Source organism: Tachyglossus aculeatus, chromosome 21, assembly GCF_015852505.1.
Source record: "Tachyglossus aculeatus isolate mTacAcu1 chromosome 21, mTacAcu1.pri, whole genome shotgun sequence".
Lineage (NCBI taxonomy): Eukaryota > Metazoa > Chordata > Mammalia > Monotremata > Tachyglossidae > Tachyglossus > Tachyglossus aculeatus.
The window spans coordinates 62,820,684-62,837,072 of NC_052086.1; the positions used below are offsets into that span (position 1 = coordinate 62,820,684).

The following is a 16,389-nucleotide window of genomic DNA, read 5'->3' on the forward strand; positions in this document are numbered from 1 at the left end:
TGCTCTGAGGCCTCTTTCTCACTTGCTTCCCTTCCAAACCCAGCCCTGAGCAGAACCTAGGGATAAGAGCTGGCATCTGCTCAATGCTTTGATTTTTTTTCCCCAGGGCTTTCACATCACATCTCATTTAACTCTCACTATATCCCTGTAAGGTAGGGAGTAAGCATGATTTTCCTCATTTTACAGCGGCCCAGAGAAGTTTTTTTTAAATGGCATTTATTAAGTGCTTACTATGTGCAAAGCACTGTTCTAAGTGCTGGGGAGGTTACAAGGTGACCAGGTTGTCCCACGTGGGGCTCACAGTCTTAAACCCCATTTTACAAATGAGGTAACTGAGGCACAGAGAAGTTAAGTGACTTGCCCAAAGTCACACAGCTGACAAGTGGTGGAGCTGGGATTTGAACCCATGACCTCTGACTCCAAAGCCCATGCTCTTTCCATGGAGCCATGCTGCTTCTCGATGGGAAGTTATGGGACAGGCCAGTAGCATCATTGGAACAGAACCCCAGTCTCCATCCCCATGACCTGTGTTCATTCCACTGGATCAAGGATCCCCTTTTTTGTGGTAACATGACAATATATGTTCATATATGTTCATATATCCATATAACAATATAACTCATTCTTCAAATGAGCCAGGAAAACCACCCTCTCCTCTCTTTTCCAACCTCCCTTAGGTCAAAAATAGCAATTTTAATGACTTGACTAGAGCCATATCCAAGCAGTTACTTTTTTAAAAAAATGGTATTTGTTAAGCACTTTCTATGTACTAGGTACTCTTCAAAGCACTGGGATAGATACAAGTTAATCAGGTTGGACTCAGTCCCTGTCCCACATGGGGTTCCCAGTCTTAATCCTCATTTTACAGATGAGGTAATTGAAGCACAGAGAAGTTAAGTGATTTGCCCAAGGTCACACAGGAGACCAGTGGCGAAGCTGGGATTAGAAGCCCACTGTTGGGTAGGGACCGTCTCTATATGTTGCCAACTTGTACTTCCCCAGTGCTTAGTACAGTGCTCTGCACACAGTAAGCGCTCAATAAATAAGATTGAATGAATGAATTAGAACCCAAATGCTTCTGATTTCCAGTCCCGTGCTCTTTCAACTAGGCCATGCTACTTCTCAGATTGGCATATTATGTAACATATCAAATGCTAATTCTGACTGATGTACACAGATGTACTGTGATGTATAATTCCTCCTCTTCATGAGATAAAATCTACATTCCTGAAATTGGGCCACTCTGCACCTCGTGCAGGGATACAGTTATTTGGGTGCCAGCTCCTGGAGCCTAATTAATCAATAGTAATTCCTGAGAGCCTACTCTCTGTAGAGCATTGAACTGAATATTCCAGAGAGTACAATAGAATTAGTAGAAATGATTCCTTGCCCTTAAGGAGCTTCCAATACTGCGATGGGAGACACTACCTCCATGGCTTTCCACCCATGGAGTTAAGCATAGTGTTCTCCAGACTCTTGCTCCTCTCAGGTCTCCCAGCTTGGTCCAGAGTAACCCCAGGCCTGATTCTGGGGTTTTTTTGTGACTTGTTTTGGCAATCTTTGGATTCTCCCCTCCCTTCCCAAGCTCGGCTCCACTCATCTCCTTCCTCCACTCTCCATCAATAAATCAATCAGTGGTATTTTCTGAGCACTTACAGTGTGCAGAGCACAATACTATGCTCTTGGAAAAGCACAATACAATAGAGTTGGTAGGTGCGATCCCTGCCCACAACGAACTTACCATCTACAGGGGGAGAGAGATATTAAAATAGATTATGAAGAGTGTAAAAGAGCTGGAGCCAGGCCAGAATGGGAGATTCTGGCTTTCACTCAGTCATTAAACCTTGTGGGGGGATAAGGAATAGAACATTAGCCACAAGGACTGGAGTTAGTTGCCTTTTTGCTGTCCCTTCCTCAGCTGCCACTGACACCACTACTCTTCAGGTTCTCTGTTTTCACTGTGGCTTTCTCTAATCCCAGAGCAGACTGCGGAGAGGTTATGAATCCCATATGCTCTTCACTCACTGAGCGAAGAACTGTTTCCTTTTGTTTGTCTTGCACGTACCCCTGTCAAGCTTCAGTGAAACCCCTTCATCCTAGAATGGTGGAATTTGCTGAGCAACGATTCTGGATTTGCCTGGGCCACACCCTTTATGATTTGGTAGGCTGCAACCTTGTCTTCTGCCTGCTTGAGTCTTTCCAGATTGAAGAGTCCTCGTCTCTCTTGCTTAGCCTCCCACAAAAGCTTCTCTAGCTCCCTTCTCTGTTCTTTAAGATGCCGTGGGCCCACCCAGTGATTAGTGGGAAAAGCTCCTGAGGTGGCCCACATTAGATTAGGCCTCCAAGGTAGTTGTTGGCCTGGGCTGGGTCCCACAGGATGGGCTATTAGGCCTGGACTCTGCCATTGCCTGCTATGTGATCTTGGGCAAGTCACTTAACATCCCTGTACCTCAGTTTCCTCATCTGAAAAATAGGGATTCAATACCTTTTTTATGGTCCTTGTTAAGCACTTACTATATGCCAGGCACTGTACTAAGCCCTGGGATAATAATGGCATTTATTAAGTGCTTACTATGTGCAAAGCACTGTTCTAAACTCTGGGGAGGTTACAAGGTGGTCAGGTTGTCCCACAGGGGGCTCACAGTCTTAATCCCCATTTTACAGATGAGGGAACTGAGGCACAGAGAAGTTAAATGATTGCCCAAAGTCACACAGCTGACAATTGGCAGTGCCGGGATTTGAATCCATGACCTCTGACTCCAAAGCCCGTGCTCTTTCCACTGAGCCACACTGCTTCTAGCTTGGGATAGATACAAGCTAATCAGATTAGACATAGTCATAGCCCCCATTTTACAGATTAGGTAACTGAAGCACAGAGAAGTTAAGTGACTTGTCCATGGTCACAGTGCAGACTAGTGGCAGAGCTGGAATTAGAACTAAGGTACTCTGACTCCCAAGCTTGTTCTTTTTCCACTAGGCCACATTGCTTCATATACAGGACAGGAGTCCTGTATGATTCAACCCTGATTATCCTGTATCTACCCTAGTGCTTTGTATGGTGCTTGGCACATAATAAGTGTTTAACGGATATTATTATTACTGTCATTATTATTATAGGTAGAGGAGCTGGTTAGATAGCCCAATTAGATAGGAGAAGTGGGGTCAGATCAGGTCAGGTGTGGTAAGCGGGGAAAGTTGTGGACTTGACTGGAGACTTGTCTGGTCAAATTCTGACTTACTAGCATCCTTAGAGTCTATTACTAGAATTCTTATCCTCCTTTTATGATCATATAATTTGCCCAGAGCCACATATTAATCCTCAAAGAATAGTAGCTTTGGGGTGTTATGACTGGAAGCTCAGCTCCATAGATCCCCAGGCCCCAAAAGTCTACCCCCTCATTCCAAATGAAAAGTTGGCCCCCTCATTGAGCAGAAGTTTGGAAAATTGATTCCAAAATAAATTCCATTTGGTACAACTGATGACAAGGAAGGAGCAAAAGAGGTGCAATTCCCACCCACACAATGGAAGGAACCTTAAAACTAGTTCAAAGGATGCTTTTGCTCTGAGGGTGGAATCTGAGAGAGCTCCTCAGTAAAACCAAATGAAGGAACTGCTTGATTTGAAGGCCAAATATTGCATTTTAAAACATTCACCACCATCTGTTTCGTGAGGCAGGAGCTAAGTGGTTTATACATTCATTATGGCAACTTCCATAATATAGGCACTTTTGAAGTGTTCAATAATAGCAACCTCAATGCCAGCGTTCCCTGGCTTACCATAGATGTTCTTGTGGAATAATCTGGTCTTCAACTGGGATAGCTGATATTCTATGCCTCTCTCGCTGCCATCAAGTTACTGTGCTTTTAAAAATAAAATTTCTCTTCTTCTTTCTCTGCATGCTCACCCACACACTCCGAGATTTGCTCCAATGTACACTCTCCACATATACACATGCACGTGCACACGGGCTCACATATTCCTGAAGAAGCTCATTCACAAACGCACACACACCAAAGACAGTCTCCCCACAAATGCATGCAAACACACACACCTGGGCACACCCGCACACACTCACTAAAGTCTCAAATTCTCTGAGGTGAAACAGGATGCATATCAAACCTCTGTTGGTGCATAAGGACCATCCTGCACTCTCTTCTCCCTCCCATCCTCCTGACCCTTCAGAGCTGCAGCAGGAATCTCTTGCCCCGCGATGGCTCTGGAGAAGCGCCAGTTGGGCTGAATTCTCGAGCGCTACGGATACACATAGGCTGTGATGCCTGTATACCACACAGTCACCCAACCCGACACATTGAGTCGCCAAGTGACACTGACATCCTGCTTCTTTGGGCTGCAGTGATCCTGAGATGTTGGGAAGAGAGGGGGTCTAGGAGCAAGAGGGATGGAAAGAGGGAACCATATGGGAGGTTAATGGAAAAGGGTCTGCTAAGCTAGAGGGCACCTGTGGGGAGAGAGCACCTGGGAAAGGAAGAAACACGATGTGGGGATATGAAGTGAGAGAGATTCCTATAGTAATAATAATAATAGTATTAGTTAAGTGCTTTCTATGTGCCAAGCACTGTTCTAAGTACTGGGGTAGATACAAGTTAATCAGGTAAGACACAGACCATGTCCCACATAGGCTCTCCCTATTATCCCCATAATAATAATAATAATAATAATAATAATAATAATAATAATAATGTTGGTACTTGTTAAGCGCTTACTATGTGCCAAGCACTGTTCTAAGCACTGGGGTAGATACAAGCTCATCAGGTTGTCCCATGTGAGGCTCACAGTCTCAATCCCCATTTTATAGATGCAGTAACTGAGGCACAGAGAAGTTAAGTGAGTTGCCCAAAGTTACACAGGTGACAAGTGGCGGAGCCGGGATTAGAACCCATGACCTCTGACTCTCAAGCCCGTGCTCTTTCCACTAAGCCACGCTGCTTCCCCTGCTTCCCCCATATTACAGATGAGGTAACTGAGGCACAGAGAAGTGAAGTGACTTGCCTAAGGTCACACAGTAGATACTTTTCAGTCAGTCATTCAATCGTATTTATTGAGTGCTTACTGTGTGCAGAGCACTGTACCAAGTGCTTGGAAAGTACAATTCAGCAACAAATAGAGACAATCCCTGCCCAACAACGGGCTCACAGTCTAGGTACAGGGCAGAGCCGGGAATAGAGCACAGGTCCTTCTGACTTCGAGGCCAGTATTCTATTCACTAAGCCATGCTGCTTCTCCAATGCACATAGGGCATCCTCACTCACCCATGCAGCTACCATTTTTATTTCTGCAAAGACATCAGTCATGAACAACAATGACAATGGGAACATGCAAATGTCCTCTATTGGGAAAGCTCTTTCCCCCAGGAACCTAGGTCTCCTCTCCAACCTGTAGTCAGGGATGGCGGAGGAGAATTGGGCAGGCCCGCCCTGCCTGGTCTCCCTTATCTTCCTCTGCCATGTGGCCTTTGGCGGCTTTGCCCCGTGACTCTCCATTGGTGCATGCTGGCAGTGCACTGTGCCACCTCTAATCAATGGTCCAGTTTTATACTGGACAGTCCAGGTCCTCTCCTGTTTGGACATATTTGCCCTTTATGCCCGGAAATTTTATTTTAGGTGCTCAGCCTCCCTCGGCCCCCACTCCTGCTGCCCAGTCCTGTGGCCCGGAAGCCGTACTTGTCTTCAGAGGAACTCGGGAGGGGACCCCAACATTTCTGGAGCAGGAGGTGACCCACTAGTGACCCACTCCTGGTTCCGTAGATTTCCATAAAGTATTTCAAGTGACGTCATCACATTCCATTCCATAACCTGCATCACACATGTAATGGACACATATGCCTGTAACTGCTGGGTTGGCAATGGGGCACCCAGTTTTTGAGAGTGCCAACGGTGGCCACCTAGTTACCGCCCACTAGCTGCCCTCCCACTGTGCCAGACAGCTTTATGCTACTATTGAGAGATTGGGACAGGGAACAGAGACCACGACTCCAATCAAAGCGCTTGGAATCTTAGAGACTTGCTAGCGAGATTTATTTGCTTAAAAGCTTTCTTTCTGCTTCTTCTACCATGCTCAGTGGATGTGGTCCAAGCTCTGCTCAGGTGGCATTGACCTTTTCATCCTTGTCATTTGGCTTCTTCGCGCGGAAGGGCGCACACCAAGTGAGGCTTTGGAGTTAAGGTAAAGCCAACACTTGCGGTGAGGTCTAGATCTGCCTTGTCCACCTCCGGGGCAGCTTGGAAAGTGAATTTCTGGAGCAAACCTGTGAAGACCAGAAAGAGCTCCATTCTGGCAAGGCTTTCTCCAGCACAGGCCCGGCGCCCTGGGAAATTATAACAATAATAATTAGTAACAGAAATAATAATTGTGATATTCATTAAGTGCTTACTTATAGGCCAAGCATTGTGCTAAGTGTCTGGGTAGATATCATACAATCAGATCAGACACGGCCCCTGTCCCACATGGGGCTGAAAGGCTAACAGGGAGGGAGAACAGGTCCCCATCTTACAGACGAGGAAACTGAGGCCCAGAGAGTTAAGTGATCTGTCCAGTCTCAAACAGTGGGCAAATGGCAGAACTGGGATTAGAACTCAAGTCTCCTGACTCCCAGCCCTTTGCTCTTTCCACTAGGCCTCACTGATTCATGGGAGAAGAACCAATAGACAGTAGTAATGATGGTATTAGTCAAGTGCTTACTATGTGCCAGGCACTGTGCTAAGCACTGGGGTGGATACAAGCAAATTGAGTTGGACACAGTCCCTGTCCTGCATAGGGCTAACCATCTTAATCCCCATTTTATAGATGAGGTAACAGAGGCACAGAGAAGTGAAATGACTTGTCCAAGGCCACGTAGCGGACAGGTGGCAGAGTCGGAATTAGAACCCATGACCTTCTCACTCCCAGGCCCATGCTCTAATCCCTACACCGTGCTGCTTCCCAAGTGAACATTTTGCCAGAGTTCACTTCCTTGTTCGATTCCTACAGGTGCTTAGGACGTAAAGCTAAGAGCTAAGGGCTCTTTCTCTGTCCACACGTGCCTTGCCCATCATGAGGGAGTGGCTCAGGGGAAGTGGAAATCTCCCCTTCACCCAACCTCTGCCCAAATCCTGAAGGCGGGGAGTGGGATCCCTGTATTACAGTTCTAAGTCTGAGCCTTTTTGAGGGGCCATCTTTCCTGCAGGTTGGTTTCGGTGGGGGAGACACCAAACCTGGGCTCTCAGGAATTGAGAGGGACAGAGTCTACTTAGGTCCGGGAGTACTCACATCTTAGGCTGCTTGGCAGTCTGGGTAACTTCCAGGAGAGATTTCACCTTGCAGAGCTGGACAAAATATCCAGATTCCCAGTTACCTGGCTGTTGGATGTGTGGGACACTATTAGTTATTATGTTTTGCCTCTCTGTGGGCAGAGGCTGGGAATAATACCTCAGGAGTTCTGGAAGAGGGAAGAGCAATGTGGACGATGGCTTAGATTGGAAGGGGATTTCGTGGATTCTGAATTGTCTCTTGCTTCCTTCCTATAATACATCACAGGATTCGGTCAGGGTCCATATGAGGGTTTGATCTTGCCCTCTCCCTTTCATTCGTGTGAAACTAGTTGACTGTGATACTCTGATTGTGTTGAAGACAATAAGGGGGTTTGTCCGAGAAAATGTGTTTGGAGATCTGAGAAGTGAAAACCTTCCAAACCAGAGTCTGTGCCTATTTTCTCTGGAGGAATTAGGAAGATAAAAGTCCTTTCTACTTCCTGAATAACACAGGCCTGGGACACAAGTACTGGGGCTCCTTTGTATGCCCAGCTGATAATGGTTGATAATTTAACTTTGAGCAGTTCTAGGTATATTTGATATACATGTAAAACTACCAAGGTGGGAAATTCCCATTTATCACCATTTCCAGCCTGGAAACAAAAGGCCCAAGTGAACATGTGCTTACAGACAAAGGAACGCCAGCCATCCATTAGGGAGCTGAATCAGTTTCCCCACATTCCTGAATCCTGGAGTTTTTATTTTTTATTTTTTGCAGCTCTGGGCATTCCTGTCCCTTCTCACCTTCCAGGATATTCTCCTGCCTGGATCATCTCTCTAAAGAGGCAGGGGGTCCTGGAGATGTAAGCTTTCCAGATGCCTCCTAAGTCTTCTGGGACTTCACACAGCACATGATACAGCAGATGTCCCAGTTTGGGTGGGAGAGTCCTGCTTTATGCGGGGTCTGGAGGAACCCATTGAGGTACTGCTTTTGACCAGGATGTCAGGAGGGAACCCACAGCTCCAGGAGCTGTGACGGGGCAGTAGTGAGGAGGAAGAACAGTGGTGAGACTGCCCAAATTCATCCTCATCTTTCCCCTCAGTGGAGGGGGCAAGATCAGCTGCCGCTGCCTCGGCAGGCCTGATCTTATTTATTTGGAGTTTCTAGCATGGCTCCAATGGCATGTTTTCAGTCACGCGGGAGACTCTAATGCACAGCTCAAGAAGAGCCGGTCAGCTGGTTCCTGCTGACCACTGCTGCCTTTGCTGCATCTTCTATCACCATTTGTGCTGGAGCATCCATCCCTCTTAGTGGTGGGAATAGCAGTAAGGAGAAGCAGTGTGGCTTAGTGGAAAGAACATAGGCTTGGGAGTCAGAGATCATGGGTTCTAATCCCGGCTTCACCACTTGTCAGCTGTGTGATTTGGGACAAGTTGCTTAACTTTTCTGTGCCTCAGTTACCTCATCTGTAAAATGGGGATTAAGACTAGAGCCCCACATGGGATAATCTGATTATCTTCTATGTATCCCAGCACTTAGAACAGTGCTTGGCACATAGTAAGTGCTTAACAAACACCATCATTATTATTATGGCCTAGTGGAAAGAGCCTGAGAATCAGAGGATCTGGGTTCTAATAGTGGCCCCACCTCTCGCCTGCTATGTGACCTTGGGCAAATAATTTTTCTCCGCCTCAGTTTCTTCATCTGTAAAATTGGGATTCCTACTTAGACTGTGAGCCCCATTTATGACATGGATTGTGTCCAACTTTAATATCATGTATCCAGCCAGGCACTTGGCACATAGTAAGTGCTTAACAAATACCATTATTTTTATTATCGTTAGAGGAGGTTGGCTGAGTCTCCCCTGTTTCTTTCCCCTCTGTCCATCCCCTCTCCTCTCTCCATGATTATCTCCTTTTTATCTCCCCTGCTTGTCCTTCCCTCTCTTTTAATTTTTTTCTGTCCCCACTTTCTGTCGCTTTTTCTCTCTGTCTCTCTGTCTCTCTCTCTCTGTTCCTCACTCTATTTCTGTCTCAGCCTCTCCAACCCTTTCTCCCCTTGGCATACCTCATATTCTGGAAATCCAGGTGAGGCCACCAACCTGGAAGTAAACCAAAAGTGGTTCCAAGGAAACTCTGGACACCCTCCCCAACTTCTCCCAGGGCCCCTGTCCATACCCTTGCTACTCCTGGAGGTAACCTGAGCAGAAGAGAGCCCTGGGTCAGTGGCACAGTTCCCTAGAGTTTCCTTAGTACCACTTCCAGTGGACTTCAAAGCCCAGAAACCTCCACCCAGAAGACAGATGGATGTCAAGAAGGGTGACTGTCACTCTCTGTCTCTAGGCCTCCTAATGTCACTGAGTCAGACAGAATCCCAGGCTGTGTCTGGCCCAGAAATGGCATTGCTTATGTTTGCATATGATCAGGGTCCCAGGAAGCCACTCCACTTTGCTCCCCTATTCTGGGGACACTTCCAGCATTCTTCTCAACACTTCTCCTGAGGCCCACTTGCCCACTTGAGGTGCTGGCCTTGGCCAGGGAGAGGCTGGCAGGGCCAATTTCCCAAACCCTTGGATTGGGATGACACCTAGCCCCAGCCCAAGTCAAATGTTTTGGCTTCCCCAACCTTTAATCTAAAGAAAACAATGGCTGTTGGACTCTAGCCAATCTGGCACATCTCTTTCCATTTTGATTCAGTTTATCTCTAGAATGAGCCACTTCCTGAGTCCAGTCCACATGCTGGATAGACTAAGTGTGGAGTCAGAGTGGTGAGGAAGGGTTAGCCCACTCTGTCTGGTTCATTGTTTTCTTTAAAGGCTCCCCTCCAAACCTTTGCCATCAGTACAAGCACATGAGGAATCTCCTCTTCATTTACCTAGGCCGAAAGGAATAAAGGCATCTTTTTTGACAAAATTTCCAGCAGCATCCAGGAAATGAGAAGGGTTAAACTGATATGGTGTCTCCCAGTGAGATGGATCACAAAACACTGAGCTCAGCAAGGGGATCACCTCCATCCCCTGGAAGGAGAAGAAAGAGAATGACAGGTGAGACAGTTATGGGATGATGGAGTGGTGTATGGCCTAGAATTCCTCTAAGAAAACAAGCCAAGGGAAGTGGCACTCAGCCAAACAATTACCCGGAGAGCAAATCACACATCAGAGCCCATTGTGCAGATTAATACCAACCCGTGGTTGGTATTACCAAGGGAAGTGACACCAGTACATTACAGCCTTTCTGCCACTTAGCTTCTCTGCTCTATCGTCAGTCAGTCAAGCAGTGGTATTTATTAACCACTTTCTATTTATAGAACAATGTAATAAGCATTTGAGAGAGTGTAATAGACTGGGTCGACACTATCCCTGCTCTCAAGGAGCCTACAATCTAAAATCCTTATATATTACAGATAAGGGGAACCAACCAAGTATAAGGATATGTATATAAGATTAGAAATTATTTGCCATTTTATTTGAAGAAACCTTGATTTAGGGAAGCTTTCACATGCATGAATATTTGTCTTCCTCACTTTCTGTCCCAGCACAATCCCTTGGCCAAGTCTGCTGATCCTGAGGAAGTAACCCCCCGCACTCCCGCACGGCCTGCCCCACCTCCCCCCTATCACTTGGAAGCCATGTTTCCCATCCAGATGGAGCAGCCAAAAAACCCATGAGCTCCAGAAGCTATGTTCTCGGACGCCTACAACCAGGTTTCAGTTGCACACCTGTCAGAACAAGTTCATATAATGGCAACCATGACTTCACTGCATCCTCCTCCACAAAAAAGAGGAAGTGAAAGGGTAAATTTGGGTTCTGCTATTGGGAATTGCCTGAAAAGTGAGGTCAGAGCCTAAGTTATTCCTTCACAGGTGCTTTCAAACAAAACCCACCCTAACTCCCCATGAATAATCCTATTAGGCTAGTGCGCCTCATTCATTCATTCAATCATATTTATTGAATGCTAACTGCATGCAGAGCACTGTACTAAGCGCTTGGGAGAGTACAATCTAGAAATAAATAGTCACATTCCCTGCCCACAATGGGCTTGTGATCTAGATTGGGGGAGGGAGACATCGATACAAATAAAAATATTACAAATATGTACATAAGTGCTGTGGGCCTGGGGGGGAGGGAAGAGCAAAGGGAGCAAGTCAAAAGTGATGCAGAAGGGAATGGGAGATGAGGAAAAGTGAAGCTTAGTCTGGGAAGACCTCTTGGAGGAGATATGTCTTCAATAAGGCTTTGAAGCGAGGGAGAGTGGTTGTTTTCAGATTTGAGGAGGGAGAGCATTCCAGGCCAGAGACAGGACATGAACTAGGGGTCGACATCAAGACAGGTGAGATCGAGGCACAGTGAGAAGGCTAACACTAGAGGAGCAAAGTGTGTGGGCTGGGTCGTAGAAGGACAGAAGTGAAGTGAGGTAGGAGGGGCCAAAGTGGTAGAGTGCTTTAAAGCCAATGGTGAGGAATTTTGTCTCACATGTAAGACCCAGGTTGAGCCAGGTGGCAGTACAGGGCTGAAAGTCTGTTTTCTGTGGGCTGAGTTCCCATGTTTCCAACATCAATTATCAAGGAATTCTTGATTTAAGACACATACCTTAGGGATGACATAGCCTCTGAAATGGATATCCTTAATGGGGCTGCGGGACACACCCATCGGAACAATATCGGCAAACCTCTGCAACTCGTGAATCACCGCATCTGTAAATGGCATTTTTTTCCGATCCTCCACACGGGGGACTTGTCCCAGTGCAACGACTTTATCTATTTCTTCATGGACTTTTCCTTGAAAAAGTCACCCAAGATTTCGTTTCAAGGTGCTATACAAACTATGAATCTTATTAACTGTCTTCTACAGCATTGGAAAAATGGGATGTAAAGTTAATCACCAAAACAGTATGTGGAAAAATTTACTTAAAAAATGGTTTATGTTCATATTTTCAGGTCCAGAGTATAGCTCCCATAAATTTCCATTTCTCTCTGAAAAATTTTCCTATTAAGACAGTTTTAATAATTTAGTGCCCAGAAAAACATCTTGAGGCTTCTATTGTAGATAGACATTGGGAACAAAAGTTTTGTCTTGAAATCATCGTCATCATCATCATCAATCATATTTATTGAGCGCTTACTGTGTGCAGAGTACTGTACTAAGTGCTTGGGAAGTACAAGTTGGCAACGTAATAGAGACAGTCCCTACCCAACAGTGGGCTCACAGTCTAAAAGGGGGCTCACATCAAATGCAGCTCTAACTAGGAGCTACTAGCTCTGATCTAGTAAATTAGAAACTTTAGATGGTGCGTCTCTAACCCGAAGGCCCTGGTTCAAGAAGGGCAATAAGGCATCCTGTCCTTTCAAGCGTCCTGTTGCTGATGCAGGGTACATGATACAGCTGGTTCTTCAATAACATGTGTTTTCACTAGTCATTTTGGGTAGGATGGTGTAAGAGCAGTAAGGAATTCTCTTACAATAATTAGGGCAAGATGTGGTATCAGAAGAAATGGCTGTGCACATGTGGATGAGGTACGTTAGAGCATGTGTTCTATAACATGAGTTTTCCTTAATGTGGGTTTCATCAAGATCACGATCCCGTGTTTTAGAAGAGTTCATGTACCAAACTGAACAGACCATCCATCGGTAAGGCCCAAGTTACACCATTTCTTATGATCTTATGATCACCCAGTGTTCTTACTGAAGGTGTGTGTCAACTTCTGCCCGTAAGTGGTGAACAGGAGTTAAATAAAAAAGAAATTATTCTTACTCTGAATCTCTGGATATTTCATCATCAGAAGAAGACCCCAGCGAAGGGTGGTTGAGGTTGTCTCGGTTCCAGCACCAAAGAGGTCCAGGGTGGAGAAGAGCAGGTTTTTGTTGTGGAATTCTGTCTGGGGATTTTTTGATTCCTACCATATCACAAAATGAGATTCCCATTCATCAGATTTTTCTGGAAATTGTTCCACCAAATTACATTCAGTGTGGCTGCCCCATGTGGGAATCTCTGATGGGTGTGGTTGTGGGAAAACAAAATGGGCCAGAAATTTCTGTGGCAATTATGTCCAGTTTGTGTCACTGCAGTGTAAAATGGGGGTGAAGAAACCAAAGTGGGGCTAGAAAGAGCAAATGAACATGCTTAAAGGGATAGAAAATAGTGTCTTCTAAGAAAATACTACAGGAATTAGAGTTTTTAATCTGAGTAAGGGAAGGATAAAGACAGGCAGTAAGTGTGGCCTAGTGGAAAGAGCACAAGCCTTTGAGTCAGGTGACCTGGATTTAAGTCCCACTTCTAACCCTTGGCTTGTTGTGTGACCACGGACAAGCTACTTAACATCCCTGGGTCTCAATGTCTTCAACTGTAAAATGGAGATAAAATAGATGGCGAGCTACACGTGGGACAGGGCTTGCATCTGATCTCGTAACCTTGAATCTAATCCAGCTATTGGCACATGAAAAGCCCTTAATAAATGTTTTATTATTATTATTATTACACATTTTAGTGAAATATTCATGAATTGTTTTCCATTTCCCAGCCAAAAATTAGAAAGATTTGTTTGTACCTGCTGCTGCTTCAGCAAAAAAGCATCCACAAAACCAGTTAGGTGATTTGGACTAAAATTCAGAATATGCTCTTTAAACAGCTTTTGGATAAAGCTGATGATCTCCTGAACATTTCGTACCACAGTCTTGTGAGCTCCAATCAGAAATCCGAAAAATGGGTAGAAATTATATAACTAGGAAAATCAAATAAAAAGAGCTGTTGGAATTAGAAGTACACCACTGAACATAGACTAAATGATTAGAATACACAAATTGCCACATGGAATAACGGAGTGCGACCTGATTATTGAATTTGTGCTTGGGTAACATTTTATGTTCTCCGAAGTGTGGGGTGGGCATGAGGGGGAATTCATCTCTAGGCATTCTCTTCAAGGTGGGACTCCAGGGTTAGGTAAGCATATGATGTGGCATATGAAATAGAATTTCAGTTTAGTTCAAAATGGGAGAGGCTACAGTCACACTAATCCCATGCTAAGTGAACCAAATTGAAAGGAAAGAATGTTCCAGAAAGTTACCTGCACCATAGAGGAACCCATCAGTTTTGTATTGTCGCTTAGCAGTTGTAACAAATGTAGAAATTCAGGGTCATCGTATTCAAACCTTTCTCCAAAAAGGATGGAGCAGATGATGTTGGACACAGCATTATTCAGTATAATCTTTGTGTCAAAGGGTTTACCTGTATTCCAAGCAATTAAAAGAAATAAAGAGCATCATTATTTCTGGAAGAAAAAAAGAGCAACAACTCACAAAAGACATGGACGACATGGATCCTTGATTGGTTCAGGTGAAGGTGATTAAATGAGCCTGGTATAAAAAAGAGGGGTAGAGTGAGTTATTCTCACTGAGGTGTTTCTCTACTCTGCCCCTTGTTCAGGGCCTGGAAATTTTAGATCTTGATTGTTTCAACCCCAAAACAGATGAACTCTGGGGCCAGGTCCAGGATGTTCCAAAAGGACCATAGAAAGTGGTTAGAAGATGACCCTAGGCTGAAGGCCAGCCTAAAAGAAGAGAATCTAAAGGATTCTCTTTGGAACCGTGGTCATTTACCTTTAGTTTGGTTGTTTCTTCTGAAGTTGAGAAGCATCATGGCCTAGTGGAAAGGGCATGGGCCTGGGAATCATAGGACCTGGGTTCTAATCCTGACTCTGCCAAATACTTGCTGTGTGACCTTGGGCAAGTCACTTAACTTCTCCATCCCTCACTTCTCCAGCTGTCCCTCCTGCTTAGACTATGAGCCAATCCTGGCTCTTCCAAATGCTTGCTGTGTGACCTTGGTCAAATCTTTTATCCTCTCTGTTTCTTATTTCTCCTGTTCTCCTTCCTACTTAGACTGTGAAGCCCATGTGGGACAGGGACTGTGTCCAGCCTGTCTACCTTGTATCTACCCCAGCACTTAGTACAGTGCTTGGCACATGTTAAGCGCTTAACAAATACCTTAATTAATCCGAGCCCCTTCCCTGGAGCACCCATGCCCAGCACTTTGCAAACCTTTCCCTCGCCAACATTATCTGGGTTCTTTTCAGTTGGAACATGGGATGCATGGTGGTATTGATCAAAGGAGGGTTCCCTTGGCTGGTGGGCCTTGGGCAGATAATAATAAAATAATTATAATGGTGGTATTGGTGAAGCACTTAACATATGCCAAGCTCTATACTAAGTGCTAGGGTAGATACAAAATGATCAGGCCAGTCTGTCACCGACCCTTACCGGACTCAAAGTTTATGTACATATTCAGTCCATGTATGGCCTAGTGGAAAGAGCACAGTCTGTAGTCAGAGGACCTGAGTTCTAATTCTAGCTCTGCCAATTGCCTGTTCATTCATTCAATCGTATTTATTGAACACTTACTGTGTGCAGAGCACTGTACTAAGCACTTGGGGAATACAAGTTGTCAACATATAGAGATGGTCCCTAATAATAATAATAATGGCATTAATTAAGCGCTTACTATATGCAAAGCACTGTTCTAAGGGCTGAGGAGGTTACGAGGTGATCAGGTTGTCCCACATGGGGCTCACAGTCTTAATCCCCATTTTACCGATGAGGTAACTGAGGCACAGAGAAGCTAAGTGACTTGCCCAAAGTCACACAGCTGACAAGTGGTGGAGTTGGGATTTGAACCCATGACCTCTGACTCCAAAGCCCGGGCTCTTTCCACTGAGCCATGCTCCCTGGCTAACCAACAGCAGGCTCATAGTCTAGAAGGGGGAGACAGACAACAAAACAAAACATGTGGACAAGTGTCAAATTGTCAGAACAAATAGAATTAAAGCTAGATGCACATCATTAACAAAATAAATAGAATAGTAAATATGTACAAGGAATAGTACATATGTAGCCTTGGGCAAGTCACTTAACTTGCCCATGCCTCAGTTTCCTCATTTCCTCAACTGTAGAATGGGGATTGAATGCCTGTTCCCCCCTTACTAAGATTGTGAGGCCCATGTGGAAGCAGGACTTTGTCCAATCTGATTCTCATGTCTACCCTAGAACTTAAAAACAGTGCTTGACACATAGTACACATTTAACAAATGACATAAGAATCATAACAGTAGTAGTACTGATATTAATAATAATAATAATAATACATTGAATGC

The 16,389-nt window shown here is 45.1% G+C and overlaps 1 protein-coding gene across 1 annotated transcript in view; it reads right to left on the minus strand.

The window, feature by feature from the left end:
* Nucleotides 1-16,389, minus strand: part of LOC119942143 — a 65,928-nt gene that overhangs the window by 40,330 nt on the left and 9,209 nt on the right. The window contains exons 4-13 of the mRNA XM_038762797.1: nucleotides 14,308-14,468; nucleotides 13,792-13,965; nucleotides 12,999-13,140; nucleotides 11,838-12,025; nucleotides 10,124-10,265; nucleotides 6,139-6,326; nucleotides 5,742-5,853; nucleotides 5,272-5,294; nucleotides 4,053-4,385; nucleotides 2,026-2,096 (exon numbers count right to left, since the gene is read on the minus strand). Coding sequence (XP_038618725.1) covers nucleotides 2,026-2,096; nucleotides 4,053-4,385; nucleotides 5,272-5,294; nucleotides 5,742-5,853; nucleotides 6,139-6,326; nucleotides 10,124-10,265; nucleotides 11,838-12,025; nucleotides 12,999-13,140; nucleotides 13,792-13,965; nucleotides 14,308-14,468 — 1,534 coding nt within the window. The remainder of the gene's footprint in view (nucleotides 1-2,025; nucleotides 2,097-4,052; nucleotides 4,386-5,271; nucleotides 5,295-5,741; nucleotides 5,854-6,138; nucleotides 6,327-10,123; nucleotides 10,266-11,837; nucleotides 12,026-12,998; nucleotides 13,141-13,791; nucleotides 13,966-14,307; nucleotides 14,469-16,389) is intronic.